Below are 17,981 nucleotides of genomic sequence, written 5' to 3' on the forward strand. Positions count from 1 at the left end.
ACAAATTGATTACAGCCTTCGCGATTAGTTATTAATAACTATATTTATTCAGCGATTTCCGCACCTCACATTACCAACAACAATTGACTGTGTTTAAGTGTTTCTACATTTTCTCACAACGAAAATGGCAACAAGCACAATGCAATTACAATAAAAAGGATGAGGAGCAGCGCGAAACAATGCGAACAATAATCATGACCGACAAATTGTGATAATTAACTTGGCTTAAATTGTTGTTGTTGTTCTTATTGTTGTTGGCGTCCTACACTTCACTGGCAGAAGTAATCATTAATCACAGTGAATGAAGAGTCAGCGCGAATGCGTGGATGAGGCGGGTAATGGTGAGAGGTGATGTGGGCAAATTTTAGACTGGATGACGAAGAGGCTGTTTTAAATGGAAATAACGATGAATTAGTTTGAGAAAGGAGTAAGTTTATATTGAAGCATAACTTAGGTCCAAATTGAATAGAATTGTATTTCGAGCAATGAGAGTGAAATCACTGATGACTGAGGATCTTAGTTTCAAAGTCAGAAAAGTAGAGCTCACCATAACTCTTAGTAGTACTTGTTCGTATTATTAATGAAGAAGTTTGAAATTTGGAGAATTCTTTAAATATTAAAGTTTGAAGGAGGAGTCCGAGACAGAGAGAGATATTATTTTCAGGACAGAATTTCGTCTTCGGAAATTTAAAAATGAATGATATTGCGGAGGAGGCCTTTGACGGAATGTGAACTGGAATCCCTTCATATTTTCCTAGACAGGCTAAGCAAATATTTATTCATATATCGAGAATGAGAGTCACACAGTAGAATATAAACTAACGTAAAATGACTAATCTGATAGTGAACTATGACAATATGAGCTGTATCATTTCCAACAGAGAAAAATATGACTTCAATCTATAAGAGAGAAAAGTTAAGGATCTTTTACATAAGAACACAAACAGTTTCATGTATTTCATTACAATATTAAAACCATGAACCCTGTGATATTCCTAACCCAAATCTAGTTTGATCACTTCCCCACAAAAAATTTTTGAAATTGAAGAATAATGAATACTCAAACATATTTAGCTTAATGAGAAATAAATTAGTTGTAATATTTGTTTGTTCCGAATTGGGTTTCGAAATAGTTGTACACTGGGGAGCCATTAACGGCACAACTGTTCGTCAAAACCAACATATAATAAATTGGTCGAAGTTGTGGATAAATAGCTATTTATTGATATCATTAGTAACCACTTATCATACTAGGAAAAGGTTAATGGTCTTTATTTATGAATTTAGATACAAAATTAGAAGACATTCCAACAACAATTAGTCCTGAAGTTTTATTGAAGAACGCTGAGAACTAGAAAAGGAAAGGATAACTGCTTCGATTCGATTTTTAATGTTTTTTGCTCGAGAACCTTTACAAAATTGTCTTGAAGCGTCATTGATAAAATTTAAATCCTTAAAATAGCACCTTCACATAACCGTATATACTTATAATTAATGGCATGTACTCAACATTCAAAATACCGCAAGTTATATGTATGTATGCCAAAATCCATAATGCGTTCACACACTTCCATTGTTACCGCTTAATTAATTAAATCTATCGATTTGCCAATTTACAGGCATTAATATCAATTAGAATTAAATGCCGACTTGCATACACCATGCAATAAATTTCACATTTGCAATGACGTTTACAGCCGCTGGCAATCACTCGCCGGCTAAGGAGCACACACACACACATAAGCACTCACATGCAGAGGAGTTATATGCAATTTCACAGGTGCTCACATTGCTTCCTTGCAAGGATAATTTAATTCCATTAAATTTTCTTTCGGGTGATTTTCAATTTATTGCGCAATATTTATGCAATATTTAAATGCCAATTTATTGCTCTTTATCTGATTTGCAAATGCAAATAGAAATTTGTGTGTAATGCCTGAAAATTGCACAATCTACTGAGGCGTTGCATTAGCATTGCTTGTAAATCATGAAAAGTACTAAATTCATACTAAATATTATTATTTTATATTAAAGACCTTGCGGCATTTTATGAGTATTTCTAAATAATAAAGCTTTTCTTGTGAAGTTTTAATGCTAAACAGCATAAGAATTAATCAAATTAAATTTAGTCTGCAATTTGTGTGAAAGTAATTTATGCATTTAGAGATAGATGATTATGTAATCATTCAATATTATTTATAATAATTTATTTGTATGAGTATAAAATTAGGAACACAATCTGGTTAAATAATTACAGCATTCTGATTCCAAACCAACCGCAAATATTTGTGTGTTTTGAATAAAAAAAATCCAAATTTCCTTAAAAAGCATATTTATTCGCAGAATATAGGTATTCAAATCTTAGAAAGGGCGAATGTAGGCTCTCAACATAAGAAATATTATGTCTTTAAAATCACATTTTTGAAATAACAGATTTCATATTTCAATATATGTTAAGACAAGCAGGGTCACCAAGTTTCAGAAGTTTTTAGGAATATTCTTTGACGAATATCAGGTGGCGCTTAAGGGGTTATATACAGTTAGAATTTTAAAAAATCGATTTTTTTTATTTCATTTTCTTAATGTACATATATTTAAGAATACACACAGAATTTCACAGAATTTCATATCGTTCCGGTGAATATTTTCAAAGTTACAAGCAAATGAAAAATTTGAAAAGGCGTTTCAGAGTGCTTGGAAGTACAAGGTCCAAACTTTAAACGCGTTTTTCTCAAAATGGTGTTTCCAAAGTCGGCGACCAACATTACTCGAAAACGGCTAGACCGATTAGTCTCAAATTTTAACACGACCTTCTTAAATATATTTTTTAGTAATTAATCGAAGATTTTTTCTCTCCGATAAATATTTTTTTTTTTATAAACAATTTAAGGCCGAAATTTCGGTGAAAAATCGATTTTTTTTTTGAGAAACCGCCATTTTGTCAAAAAATTTTATTTTGCTTAATCCTTCGATTACTTACTAGATTTAACATTATTTTAACGAAATCTGTTTGGTTTTTTAATTTCGGATGATCCAGTTCCGAGATATAGTGGTCACCGCAAAACGTCTTTTTTGAGAGGAGCTCCTGGAGATCAGCTGTAGCTCTTTTTCAAAAAAATATTTTTACAAGTACTAAGTCTTAAAATACAGTTAAAAGATACCATAATATGTGTATAAATTTTTAGATCAATAAATTCAAAAGTTTTCTCAGAAAAAATTCTGGAAAATTCACTTTTTTTCGGCCGTCTAACTGTATATAACCCCTTAAAGCATTAATGCTGTGTAATAGTGAAAAAAGGACGGAAATTTAATACTAAGCGAGAGTCTTAGAGCTTCTGGTTTCAGTTCTGTTAGCCAAATAGGAATCCCACGAATGTATAGTCATTTATTGCTGACAAGTAAACTTTTTAATATTATTCTTCGATCAGTAATAAGCTGAGATCGAAAGCCATTCACACCAGTTGTAATTTGAAATTCCTTCAGTACTACTACGAGCTATGCGCCAAAATGTAGGCAATAAAATGGTTCAACATGAACTTTTACTGGTTTGGTGCAAAAAAAAACATGAATATTTGTGATGGAGAAGAACAATAAAGAATGTTGCCTATATTAAGACGTCAAAAATTTTATAAATTTTATATTTATAATCTAATGATATGCTAATATAAAAATTGCGAAAAACTACAACAAAATTTTCCACCTGAGTTTAATAATAAAAAAAATTTATCCGCTGAAATGTGCAGACCGCATACAAAATTAAAGCGAAACTTCTGCTCGTCGTCAGAACAACTTAACTCTTGACATAGTAAATTCATAGGAACCCACTAAAACTAACACTCTACTATGCCTCGCATCAGTGTAAGGAAAGATATATTTGCTATAAGCCCAGTATCCCCACTCATTTCCTTGGCTGAAGAAAATAAACCAACATCGGAAGAAAGAAATACTAAGAGCAAATCAAATCCCACATATATAAATCCCTATGGGAGACACTTCGAAGTGACGAAGTCAAACGAATTCAAGTCATTACGCAACTTCGGACTCTGGTATAAACCACCAGAAGACGATGAATCAGTGCTTGACAATTTAACGCCACCAAATGTGCGACAGTTAGAGCTGTATAACACGTCATTAATCGCGGAAAGCGCAACACCTGCCGAAGACTGTGTGACGACGACCGATGTATTTGTGGAGGAAGCTAGGCAAAATGAGATATCCGCCGAGGAATGCGTGGTAGATATACAGAAATGTGTGACAGCAGTCGCTGAAGACGTGTCACAAGCGAAGGGCCAAGATTATTCGGAAATAGTAAAAATACCAGAAAAAATAATAATCGGACCTAATGGTACGAGTATATCTTTGGCCGAATATAAAAGTATCGAGTGGGATGCAGTGTCGTATACGATACGTGATCTCTTGTTGTACGTTTTCGATCGAAATACGCTCCTAACAAATACGCTCTACGGCAGACCATCCAAAAAGGGTAAACTAGATCCTCGCAAGGTGGCCGATATAAGCTATTTCGTAAGGCAGAATGTAAAATGTAGCGAAGGGGAAGTGCGCAGAGCCATCGTTCAGAGGCTGGGTATGTTCCATAACAGAGAGCGAGAAAAAGAGAGAACTAAACGGCGAAAGTTGTTCATTTAGCTTATATTGTGGTTTACATAAAATTGTATATATGTTTTAATGTCAAATTTTTAATTTAGTTCCACACAATATATATTTACCCCTATAACAATACTCATAGTAAGTATTTGTGACTTCAAGTCTTATGTCAGTTCTATAAGTCTGTTTCAGTTAATGTCTGTCCGTCTGTGTTTCTCTTATGAAATGGCTTCTCATTAAATCCATATTTCCCTAAGGAGGTTATAATGCATAATATTGATATAGCGTAATCTATAACATAACTGTATTTTTAACTCTTGCAGTCTCTACAGTTTCATCTCTATCAATTAGTCATGTGGGTCAACGAACCTTACATTCTATATGTATATTTGATGGTTCATATGATGGTCCAATATTATTTATGCAAAATTATAAAAAAAACCAAGTTTTTCATACCTGTAGGCAGGTCTAAGCAACATTGGCCTCAACATGTTTTCTGTAATGAATATTTTCAGTACCATAAAGCATTACCTACAATAAGGCGCGTTGTTAAATTAAAATAGTTTTAAAGTATAATCTATATTACTCCATTTCTTGTTGCCGAAAATGGTTGAACTATCTTTGTCCAGCCCTTATGCAACTATTATAAGCTTTTACTAATACCTAAAAATCGTTTAGCCTTACAAATTACATGACTTTTATGCTTTATATTCAAGAGAAAAATATAAAAATAATAATACGAATTTTCTGGTAATAAACTTTTTTTCTAGAAACTTCAAAAATGCTCAATCACACACAAAATTATTTTACTCCAATCAAAAAAAAAAAGTGAGAAACACAAAAGGTACATCAACCACTACCTGAGCGCCAAAAGAGAGAACACGTCTTAGCTCATAAATAGCATACTCTCACTCAACATAAGCCTACATTAATTATATACAGAGTTGCCACTTAATTTTTTTTTACACCTATAAATTATTTTCTAAAAATATACATTAGCATTTTCCAACAAAATCAGATTATATTTTGAAGCAATTTTTATATTTACTCTTCGCAGTTATATTTAGTGTTCCACAGTTAATAGATTTCTCTTCACTGAAAATTTTAAAATTATTTCGCATATTTTGGCAATCTAACTTTAGAATTTGGTTTTAAGAAATGCTGCTTATCATTTCAGTTATAAAAATCATACAGAAGTGGCAACGCTTAGTTATTCCCAACTCAGAGAGCGCTGAGCAATTTTTTCCACAAATATTGAAAGACCGAGCAGAGTAAGTGCAGTTAGTCAATTTCGGCCATTTAATGTGAAAGGAAGTGTTGTGCGGGATATTGTACGTTAAGACATTGTTGTTGATAAACAAACTCAGAAGACGTGTGTGAAAAAAACACTTTTTGTACGTATAATGTTGTGTAGCGCAAGGTCGGATCTTGAAAAACATCCAAGGTATATTTCAATTTGGCAATCAGATTAGAGCTAATCTCACTTGTAATTTACTTCAAATTTGCAGTACTTGCGAATGCAAAATATGGAAAGAAAAAATCAAATATAAAGTGAAAACGCACATATTTGAAGAGGATCTCCTACCCGGTTGTCCAGTGAGAGAAAATCTACCAAGTAGACATCAGCATCTATTTTACAAGGGAGATGAAACGAATACAAATGAAAGGAACACCAATGAAAGGTCTACCAATGAAACGAACACCAATGCAACTAACACCAACGCTCCAGAGGGCTCATGGGAACACGAAAGAACTGTGCAATACAACAAAGCCGAAGAGCAGCGTAAAAAAGATGAAAGAACCTTTCTATATATTGGACCAAATGGCACAATCATATCCAAGTTAGAATTCCATACAATACATTGGGATTCTGTCGGAGCTGCCACACGCTCACTCTTGACAATATTATTCGATAATAACGTACTGGCCACACACACACTGAGCGGCAAACTATCGACGGTATCTCAAGGTAAACTAAAGCTACCACTGTGCCCCAAAACAGTCGCCGATATCATATATTTTGTGACCAAACGCTTCAATTGCCATGAATGCAAAGTTCGTACTGCGATCACGGCAAAATGTGCCGGCGTCGCTCAGGCACAACAACGTTCGAAATTGTTGAAGAATTATTTGTCCAATTCTTGAATCTTAAATACTTTTTTGGAATTAAATTTGACTTAACATAACATGCTCAATAAAGCTGTGTGTTCACTATGCATATAAAGACGTGACTATTATTTTCTTCTATGTTTTGAAAGCAAAGCGACTTGTTGTTGGAAATTATTTGTTGTTGCTTTGCTTATAAATTAATTTTCGCACAAATTTGCTCTCAGACTTTTTAGTTTTCTTTTCGATGTATTCAAAACAAATTTAAGCAGGGTGATATGGTAAAAACAGCTGTTTATATTTTTTCCACTTTCCACTGGCGAGTTCGAATGCCCAGCTGCTGTTAGCGGTGTTTTGGTTATAATTTCTGTTTTTTCTGCTGTTGCTATCACTTTAAGGGTTGAACCACAGTTGAAAGTGGGGATTAGAATAGAGTTGCCATCTTAAGAAAAATCAAATTCAGACAAAAACTTGGTAGCCAACTGTCCAAAAAAAAAACCATCTAGAGTAGAGTTGCGATAGATTTTTTTCAGATTTAATTCCCAAAAAACAAACTAATTAAGTGTTGGACTATAGTTCAAAGAGGGGATTTCGAGTAAGTATTCGCCATAATTAAAATTTGTTTCAAAATATTTTTAGGATGAGTTGCCAAGTGCTTAAAATGTCGAATAATTTGAAAATATTAATTAAAAGCCAACATGGGTATTGCAATAAGGATATTTAAGAAAGCTTAAATTTGAAAATATTTTTGAGTAGTGTTGCCAAAGATTTGTAGTATTATATAGAATTAAATATATTAAATAAAGAATTAAATATAATATGGGTACCAAGCTAAAAAGGTATCGGATAGGTTTAAAATATGTTGGAAATATTTTCAAAGCCACATGTTTATAAATTTAATTTAAAAAAAATTATCAAAAAAATAAATTTTTAAGTAACTATGAGTTTCGTAATAATAAGTAAACCAGTAGTTTTATACTCTCGCAACAAAGTTGCTACGAGAGTATTATAGTTTTGTCCACATAACGGTTGGTTGTAAGTCATAAAACTAAACGAGTTAGATATAGGCTTATATATATCAAAATGATAAGGGTGACGAGTAACGTCCAAATCCGAATGTCTGCTGTCTGTCCGTCCGTCCATCCGTCGTACGGATAACTTGAGTAAAAATTGAGATGCTCTTGATGAAACATGGAAGCGGTATTTCTTGGCACCATAAGAAGGTTAGGTTCGAAGATGGGCGTAATCGGACCACTGACACGCCCACAAAATGGTAATAACCGAAAACACTGAAAAAGCTTTAACTAAGCCATACATTAAGCTATTGAAGTAAAATTTGGTAGTGAAGGATAGCACTATGAAGGGGCATACGTGGATGTAATTTTTTTGAGGCAGTGGGCGTCGCCCCGCCCCCTACTAAGTTTTTGTACATATCTCGTAAACTACTAAAGCTATATCAAGGAAACTTTCTAGAGTATTTTCTTTTAGGTACTGCCTTATACAGCCAAAACAAAGAAGAAATCGGATAATAACCACGCCCACCTCCCATACAAAGGTTATGTTGAAAACTACTAAAAATGCTTTAATTCAGTAAGGAAAACCATCAGAAACCTTAAATTTCATTATAAAGATGGTACAGAAGTGCTGCACTCAAAATCGTATATAAAATTTCAAATGGGCGTGGTTCCGCCCACTTATGGGTCAAAAATCATATCTCCGAAACTACTCGGCAAATTTCATTGAAATTCGGTTCATAATATCTTTCTAGATTCCAAATGATATGTTTGTAAAAATAGTTCAAATCGGTTCACAACCACGCCTACTTCCCATATACCGGATCTCTCAAGTCGGTCTGAATAGTTTACTTTACACTATATAAAGTTAGTACTAGTGAAGATATCGGAACAGAACTTTGCTCAAATACTGCATTTATAGTGAGGCACCGCACTTCTCAAAATCGTCCAAATCGGTCCATAAGTTTTCAAGACCCTATATATCGAATATGAGGACCTCAGTACTTCTAACTAATTTTATACCGAAATTATAGTTAAGTCTCTCAGATATTTAGAAGAAATTTTGTTTGTTTCTTCTAATAATATGTCTAAGTAAGTGCCAACAATTAGTGAAATAGGGTCATAACTTCCCCTAACTCCTATATACCTAATATTAGAGTTGTCAAACTTTCAATGGACTTTATACCATATATTTGCCGAATATGTGAGTCAAATTGTGTATTATTAATATAAATAAATTTAAATAAATAAATTGCGAGAGTATAAAATGTTCGGTGACACCCGAACTTAGCCCTTCCTTACTTGTTTATATTAAAAAAAATCACTAATACACCAAAATCTCGCATACACCAATAATATGCATCCTCTCCTACCTCAAAACTCGCATGCTTTACCCAAAAAAACGTTTATCCTGTTTGTTTGTTTTTTTTGGCTGCACACTCTTCGGCTTTTCGACTTTTATGTAAACATTTTTGTTGCTTTTCTTACGGTTAAACATGTATAATAATGAAATTGCATTAAGTCAAGCAAATCTAATAATAATTTTCCCAACATTTAATAAATTCCATTATTCAAATTTGACATATTTCCGACAACTTCCGCCAGCAGCTGGAGCTCGGCCACAAGCGCACAGTGACTCCGGCTGCGGCTCCGACTCTCCGACACTGCTGCATCCAACCTTGGACGGCTGAGGAGAAGGAAGAACTTCTGCAAATATTTACACACAAACATACATACCAAAAAGCGCAGCCCGCAAAGGGGGCAAAATGTCAGTGTGTTCAATTCATAAATATGCATTACCTGCAATGAGAAGCAAAAAAAGAAAAGAATAGGAAGTGAATGAGAATGCACATACAAAATGAAATGCAGTTAGTTGGAAAAGTTTAGTTGTAAATTTACATTCTGTGTTTTTTGTTGCTTTTTTTCATTTCAATATAATATTTATTTCAAATGTGGAGTTGTTGTTGTTATTGTTAACCTTAGTAAATATTATTACAACTTTGTTTTCGTTCATTGTTGTTGCTGTTATTAGCATTGTTGTCCATTGACCGTTAGTAAAGTTTAATTGAGTCATTGACGCAATGGAGCGTAGCAAGTAACAACAATAACAACAAACTTTCGAAAAGAAACTGCAAATATTGCAATTTGGCAGCAATAGTGTGCGCAATAATTGGTTGCACACAACTACATGCAACGCAGTCAACAACAAGTGTCAAGCGTAATAAATCAGCGACAAGCGGGGAAATGTCAAAAGACAAACAGCCAAAGAAAGTTAGTTCTAAAGAGACGACTTTCGGGATAATATTCATGAAAGGACAAGTTACTCAGCGCTAAGCTATTTTCTGAGCGAAACATTGAAGAGTTAGCGATGTTTAGTGTTGTTGTCCATTGTTACTTTTACTCCTGCAATTCATACTTATTACAAATCGTGGGATAGAAGGCCAACAGGCGCTTAGGCAATCCGATAAACAAACGGATTTTTATAAGGAAGCAAGCAACAGCTGTTGATTGTGGTTTCTTTCTTTCTTATTCTAACATATTTATATGAAAAGTTAAATATATAGATATATTCGTCTAAGAAAGCAGTAAAAAGCAAATGTCAGCAAGAATGAATGGCTTAAAAGTTGCCGTTTGTTTTAGCGAGTCTATTATAGCTGCTGACAGTTGACAGTGGGTCGTTTTAGAATATACTACAGTGAAAAAACAACGATTGGTTTTTGAAGACTGATAACATGACTTGTCATAAAACTTCTAATTATACCGGGTCTGTAACATTTTACCAATAAGGCAAAAGAGATTAACAACAAACAAAAATATACCAGCAAAAAAACAAAAAAATTATCAAACCAAATCTCTTTTCTCTTCGAAGACTCAATTTGTTTTAAGAAGAAGAAACGGAAGAACAAAATATTTAACGAAGAACTTCACATTGCAGCAAAGAGAAAGTAGGAAGGAAGCATTGATTATAGCTGAAAAGGGAAGAGCAGCGTCTTTATCAAAGAAAGAAAACCTATACTGATGAGTATGATGAATTAGAGCGATGAGCTTGAGCTTGAGGATAACATTTGAAAATTTTATAAAAAGGCGAAATATGCCAAGAAGACGTTGAACTTCAATTCCAGCCATAGAATATAGTCTTGACTTTGTGGAAGTCATAAGTGGTTAAATTAAGTTCAAATGAAATGAAGTCCGAAGAGGCAAAGAGCTCTTTATTAAATCATAAAAGTCAGACGAAATTGTCTGATGGAACGAACATCTTCTGTCATTGAATAAAGACACTGCGATTTAACTCACATCTTTTCAAACAAACATAAAATTCGAAAACCAAGTCCGCCCTAACATCCAAATAGGAACTACTTTTCCTAGAACTACAACATAAGACTGAGTAGATTATTGATAATAAGGCTTTATTTTTAAAACTAAATGAGCTTTGAGGAGGCCCCTAGCCTCTCATGTTGAGAATATTCGATAAAAAAAATGTTAGAGAATTCGAGAGAGAATCCTGCCTAGAGATTGCAGACTTTTTGAGTAACAAACGCATTAACTTTTATGAAAGGATGTGTAGATGGTAACTTTATAGTCACATATCTTCCGAGTAGTTATCGAATATCAAAGTATTATCTGCGATACTAACTGATAACAGTGGACCTCCTTGGTGCAGTAAATGCTGTGTAAACAGGTCATTGAGTTGACTTGAATTTGGATCAACTTTCGATAAGCTTTTGTGGACTCCTTCGAAATCGCTGAGACCTTCATAATGTCATTCAAGAAGCGGAGTTTAATGAAACCCAAAATACTTTTAGAATGACCTTCACTACATATTGACTACAGTCAAAACTCATAGAGAATCATTTAAACAAGCAAATTACAATTAAAATAATAAAAATTCTAAATTGTTTTTCTTCAAACACTGTCTTTCTCACAACACCCTCTTCACTCCAAACAAAAACTAAAATATTATATGTAAGAAAATGTTTAAGAAAAAGTCTGGCCACTTGCTCCATCAAAACGCGGAAGCGCATGGATACGTTGCAGACGCACGCGAACAGTGAAAAATAAAATAAGAGACGGCGCAGCATATGAGACAGAGCTGTCGAGAAGACAGACAACAGCACATCAAGAATGAGTGTCGGCATGAATGAGTGAGTGACTGAATGAATGGATGACTAAGCGCACACGTTTGACACAAAGAAAGGACATAGTTCAACGGTACTTTTTGTTCACCGCAACGGCAAGAAGTGGTGGGTGGTGGATCAGAGGTGTGTTTGAGTGCGGGTGTGTGGCTGTGTGCGAAGCGACGAGTGCAGCGCCTTTGAGGCAGACACTAACTATCCTTGGCTGTTTTATCACTTGGGGGAAATTGCAAAGATTAGTTGAATGGTGAATAAGAGACACATTCTTTTGTTGGTTTTACCGTTGGTTGGCGTTGTTGTTGCTATTTGTTTGCTTTGTGCGCTTGTTTGCTTGGCTTTATATTTGTATTTGTATTTGGTTATTTGCACAAAGTCATGTATATGTGAGACAAACCCACACATACAAAATTAAGTAAATGCGTAAAACTGCAGCAGACATTTGTTGATATTATCTTTATGCAGGCATAAAAGCAATGAGCATGTTTAATAAGAATACATATGTACTTATGTACTTATGTATATAAGGAAATGAAGTAAGCAAACTGATAAATATCTTTAGCCTTCGGGCAAATAACCAATGCACTGGAGCGACCAGACGGAAGTAGAGCGCACAGCATGCAGCACACAACAACAGCAATAAACATTTAAAAATATATACCTACATACATATATATGCTTATTCTATATAGAGTTGTCTGTGTGTTGGTGTCACTGGGATTTCCACAGCCATTTGTTGTCGTTGGCTTTGGCGCGACAAGCCAAATTTTCAATGGAGAGCAATTTCTAGCTTTTTGTCAGCTTATACGGATTTCTCCGATTTCTATCTGCACATTCTTCCATAGACAAATACACAGGAGTATATACAATGAATGTATGCTTATATAGAGTCATACACGTGTCAATACTCGGAATTCTTGCATTGTTTACTTATTTATTTGTTGTTGTTTGCTACGATTCCACCTCCTGGCAACTGGCGATTCTCATCTAGATTGCGGAACTCGATCTCTTTGTTCGCCAGCATGAAAGGGTTGCACAAAGCACAAGTGATAAATAAAAATGCATTTGACTTTTGATCATTCGAAGCACCGAAGAGCATAGTGTAGAGAACAGAAAAATTTCTCGGTATTGTAAATGTTATTTGAACTGAGTGGGCATCTAATTTGAATGGGTATTCGAAGAAAATTCAAACAGACCAAGAGGGTTGACTCTTAAGATACTGACGAAATCCAAATCTATACAGAATACTTCCTCATATGAATTATGGAAGACCTATGTACATATTGTTTAGACAAGCAAAACATAGATGGGAACACAGTTTGGACACCCGAGAACACTGTTCGCTGCTACATGATTATATCGTTAACGGATTACACACTTATTTCACACCTTCAGCCTAGAAGTGAAGTAGACCTTGTAAGGGATCTTTCAAAAGCTGGTTAAATTGCGAAAAATAACACGAAAGTATTGTTAAATTTTAATAGAAGACGTCTTCTTGTTCCTATAATCACAGTTCGTCGAATCAAAACAATATATCTCGTTTGAAAAACAATTGGAACATCATTATATCCGTAGATGTTGATTCAATACATAAGTAAATAGGAAAGCCTACATTTCTTTCACGTTTTTTTCGAACGGATATGAGATGAGTTCAAAAAATAACAGAAATTATAAAATTTCAAATTGACCAAAAGCCCAATTGTCAAAAATCGAAAAAAATATTATCGAATGGGAACTGTTTTGAAGGCGACAATATTAATAAGGACGAATGAATAAATATATATATTTTTTTTGTCATAAACGAAAATTCCCGAAATACCCGAATTTCACGAATTCGCGTGAACACACCTCGTTTATCTTTGGGTGATTCAGATATATCTGATTTGTTTCAACAGTGAATTCACGGACTTGACGAAGAAGCATATTAAGGACATACCACATCATTTTTCATCTCTTCGGTTCAAAACGAGGTAAAAGCATTAAAGTCCCATCTACTAAAAGGGACTGATATCTTGACCGTTACAAGTGATATTTTTATAGCACTAAGCAGAACCCAATTTGCACCCACTCGCAAATGAAATGAAACGAAAATAACTGACCAAAGAAAACAAAAATATTTGGTACATTAAACATTGGCAACACCTCCGAATTGACAACGTCCAACCAGCAATAGCCATTGACCACAGCAACGCCAACGGGAAAAGAAGAAGAAGACGAATCTCTCATAATAACCGAAGCAAAAGTAAAGGCAGTAACTGATAACTACTCAAGTATTGATGCAGTACTGAGTGCTCGGCACTGATCACCAAACACACGCTGCCAGCAACAATATTTTTTTATTATTCCTGCCGCTTGACTTGAAGAGAAATCTGTGGAATAAACGTTGGCAATAAAAATAAATTCAGCAAAAGTATAAACGCTTGGTTGGTGTGGCTGCTGATTGCCCAGTTAAAAGCATCAACACTTCTACCAACGAACGGGTCATCGGCGATTGGCAACGGTGCTGTGGCTGATAACTCTACGGACGTTGGCGCTGCGGCTGCTGCTGATGATGATGATGAGTGCGCTGAAGAGCCCGTCATTGATAATGATTGCGCTTTTTTATGTATGCTGACCAGCGATGTAGTAAGGACTAAGAAACGGTGAAATGGCGAAGAGAGTGAAACATTGCTATCGAGTGCAGAGAATTCCATTTCTTTCATACCGTAGTTACTGTGGAGTTGCCATGCTAAGGAAGCCAAGGAAACACAAGTGTCTGTGCCTTCAATAACAGTTAGCTGAGTTGCCAACTTATAATAGCAGAAGTGTTTAATCAACATTTACGCTCAGTGAGCATAGAGCAGCAGCAGCAGCGCTCTGGGGCGTAGAATGCTGTGTGCAGTGCAAAGTAGTAAGAATCCATTCCTTAAGTTGATGGATGGTGCGGTTGTGGAAATTTGTAGCGAATAAGTGGCGAGTTACATTACATTCCCTTAAGTGGTATGATAAGTGGGAATGATGTGAGTTGGGTAAAAGTGTAATATGTAGTAATGGAGAGGGCGAACAAGTGTTGATAGGTACATTATAGCTATACTTTTCCGAACTGTCGCTAATGATTTGGTGATGGCTCACAAATATCTCTTGATGGATTCCATCGTTAGCAAGTATTGATTGAGTAAAAGCTGTAAGTGAGAGGGGGAAGTGTGTTTTATGGCAGTTTGTGTATCAAAAGATTTTGATAAAATATTTTTTACTACTACAATTCTCATAAAAAGCTTAAAATATTGTTTATAGCTAAGAATTTTTAATATAAACACCTTTTGACTAATTTTAAACGCACAAATCTTTGAGCACACCTCACTGATTTGTTCACTCAAATAAAATATTTCCTGAACTTACTTCTCGTAGGAGAATTCTTAATGCCAGCATTCATATTTTGCGTCTTACAAAATAAGAGAATTTCTATAAAAAGAAATGCTTACGAACAGAGAAATATATGAGCTCACATCTTGTGAAAATGCTTATGGATAAATATTAGAAAATTCGAAAAATGCTTTTGCAAAATTCTCGCCTCACAAGCTGTAATATGTATGGTAGAGGTTGAGCGGGGGATTTTCAATTTTGCATATCGAAGTTAATGCCTTCAATTGCATGCAGTAAACTCATATCAGCTTTTGTTGTTGTAATTTGTGTGTACTGTATGGTATGAGTTTTGAGTCTACGCAAAAAACAATTAAAATGCTCGTCAGTATGTGAAAGCTTGTACTGGCGTTTGCAGCTGGAATTTCATAAGCTAAATTGCATTCATGTAATATCTCAGTTCAAACGTATTTATAACTGTGATTAAACTCTCACATTTATGTTTATTTGTTTACAAGAATTTCAGCAAGAATTTTTCGTTAGATATGAGATGATTATTTACTGAAATTTAAAATAAGAGCACAAGGTAGGCTCTAATCTTTATACAAAAGAGTCATGAGAAAGAAATGCCACCGAATCGAGAATATCTGGTTTAGGTTATGAATCGAATTTCATTGAAATCGGTCGAGTAGTTCCTGAGATATGGTTTTTGACCCATAAGTAGGTAGAACCACGCCCGTTTAAAATTTTGTATACCATTTTCAGTGCAGATCTTCTGTACCTTCTTTATAATGAAATTTAAGGTTTCTGGTGGTTTTCCTTACTGAATTATGGCAGCTATATGCTTATGGCAGCTATATGCTATAGCTTGAACAAAACTATAATACTCTCTTTAGCAACTTTGTTGCGAGAGTATAAATATGTAGTATAATTTCTACGTCAAATGCGAAAATTTTCCATACAAGCCATTGATTCCGTTCGTTCGGTTTATATGGCAGCTATATGCTATAATGAACCGATCTGAACAATTTTTTCGGAGAATAAATTATTTCTATGAACAATAACTCACACCAAATTTCGTGAAGATATATAGTAAAATGCGGAAGTTTTCCATACAAGCCCTTGATTCCGATCGTTCAGTTTGTATAGCAGCTATATGCTATAGTGAACCGATATCGGCAGTTCCGACAAATGAGCAGCTTCTTGAAGAGAAAATAACATCTGCAAAATTTCAAAACGATATCATAAAAACTGAAGGGCTAGTTCGTATATATACAGACAGACGGACATGGCTAAATCGACTCAGTTCAACATACTGATCATTCTTCCTTCTGGGTGTTACAAACTTCGTGACAAACTTAATATACCCTGTTCAGGGTATAAATATATTCATATTATACAATGATGTCCTCGTTAATCCGATAGGACTAAGTCAAATTCCACCGCCGAGAGATTAGAAAATACTGAGTCGATCTTATCTCCTACATAAATATAGAGACAGGCGGATATCTGCATAGAACCGATCGAGCTTTGAGCCGTTTTCGACATTCTCGAGGCGGCCGATACGAAGTTTAACCTTGATGAAGAAGGAAATCCGGAGAGGGTCTGCATTATAGGACCTTTGGATAAAATGGATAGAATGTCTTCCATACTAAGTCACCGTACCAATTACTGATTTCGTTAACCAATTTACTGTTCAAGCATTAAAATCAAACACCGATCTTAAGAAAATTTATACTTTCAGGAATAAGTCCTTCAACAAAAATAAACAAAGTTACACTAAAACTTTTATTGCTCAGCTTTAGCATTCCCACACTCACTTTCCGCATGAAACGCTGCACAGAATCGTACAAAAATCGAGTGCAGTTATAAATCATGCATACGCTAACTCCTTATGTGCGACTTCATTGATTTAGATTCCCATTTAAGAGGCCACTAAAAATGCTTGCGATATTTTTATATGCAACTACTAAAACGTTTAATTGCCGTTTAAGTGTCGCACAATTTGCAAACAGCCACCCACAAGGACACAAGTGGAGCACACGCTCCCACACACACACACACACACATTCATTATGCAACTTAAATAGTGTTCGTGTGTGCATGTGTGTGTGCGCTTGTGTCGGACACACACGTCTGGTACGTGCGCGCGGCTTTCATTGCATAAAAATTATATGACAAGCACACTATCAGGGCACTTATCATAATACTGCTTATTTTCAAATGCCATTTTAATAGGTCACATTCCGGGAATATGGCGGCAATGCCGGCCACCAATCGACACAGTAGCGAGCGCAGCATTCGTATGGCTTTATGTGTATTACAGGAGCATTGCTAGCATATAAGTTCTTATGCAAGAGTATACTAGGGTGGGATGAAAAGTGGCAAGTCCATATTGCATAATTAATAAAAATTTTAAAATTATTTATTTTTTTATAAAAAGTAAAAATAAATCTGTATTTTAAAAATTTTTCTGATTATTCACACAATTATCCCAACAAATTTGGTAGTTATTTTCGAAGATAATTTCCATGTCCTTTAGTGCATCCCTAATAAGTCATTTCCATAAATATTCGCATTTAAAAGCTTGCCATTTATTCATATTTAAATATTTCACCAAGTGACTCCGTTATACTTCCACTCCACGCACACTACTGGCACTCACGCCGTCTGAACACACCTTTACCCTCCCACCCACTTTGTGGTCACGCATAAACTATTCAAATGGCATTTTGAAATACGCAAATTAACCGACAATACCAGGAAATCGTAATGAATATGATTTTCA

General features: G+C 34.9%; 2 protein-coding genes across 3 annotated transcripts in view; one reads left to right on the forward strand and one right to left on the reverse strand.

Moving 5' to 3' along the window:
* LOC105211709 (neurogenic protein mastermind) overlaps positions 1-17,981 on the reverse strand; it is a 299,950-nt gene that overhangs the window by 252,633 nt on the left and 29,336 nt on the right. The window lies entirely within an intron of this gene.
* On the forward strand, positions 3,141-6,829 carry LOC105212101 (protein insensitive). 2 transcript variants are annotated; one of them, XR_003752299.2, is made up of 2 exons: positions 3,141-6,049; positions 6,114-6,829. XR_003752299.2 is itself a non-coding variant. In XM_054233292.1 (2 exons), the coding sequence occupies exons 1-2, from the start codon at positions 6,009-6,011 to the stop codon at positions 6,748-6,750; spliced, it is 678 nt and encodes a 225-aa protein (XP_054089267.1). In that variant the 5' UTR covers positions 3,423-6,008; the 3' UTR covers positions 6,751-6,829. The 2 variants fall into 2 exon arrangements, 1 of the variants encoding a protein (XP_054089267.1); XM_054233292.1 differs by having other exon boundaries at positions 3,423-6,049.

Source organism: Zeugodacus cucurbitae, chromosome 6 (assembly GCF_028554725.1).
Source record: "Zeugodacus cucurbitae isolate PBARC_wt_2022May chromosome 6, idZeuCucr1.2, whole genome shotgun sequence".
NCBI classification, from domain to species: domain Eukaryota; kingdom Metazoa; phylum Arthropoda; class Insecta; order Diptera; family Tephritidae; genus Zeugodacus; species Zeugodacus cucurbitae.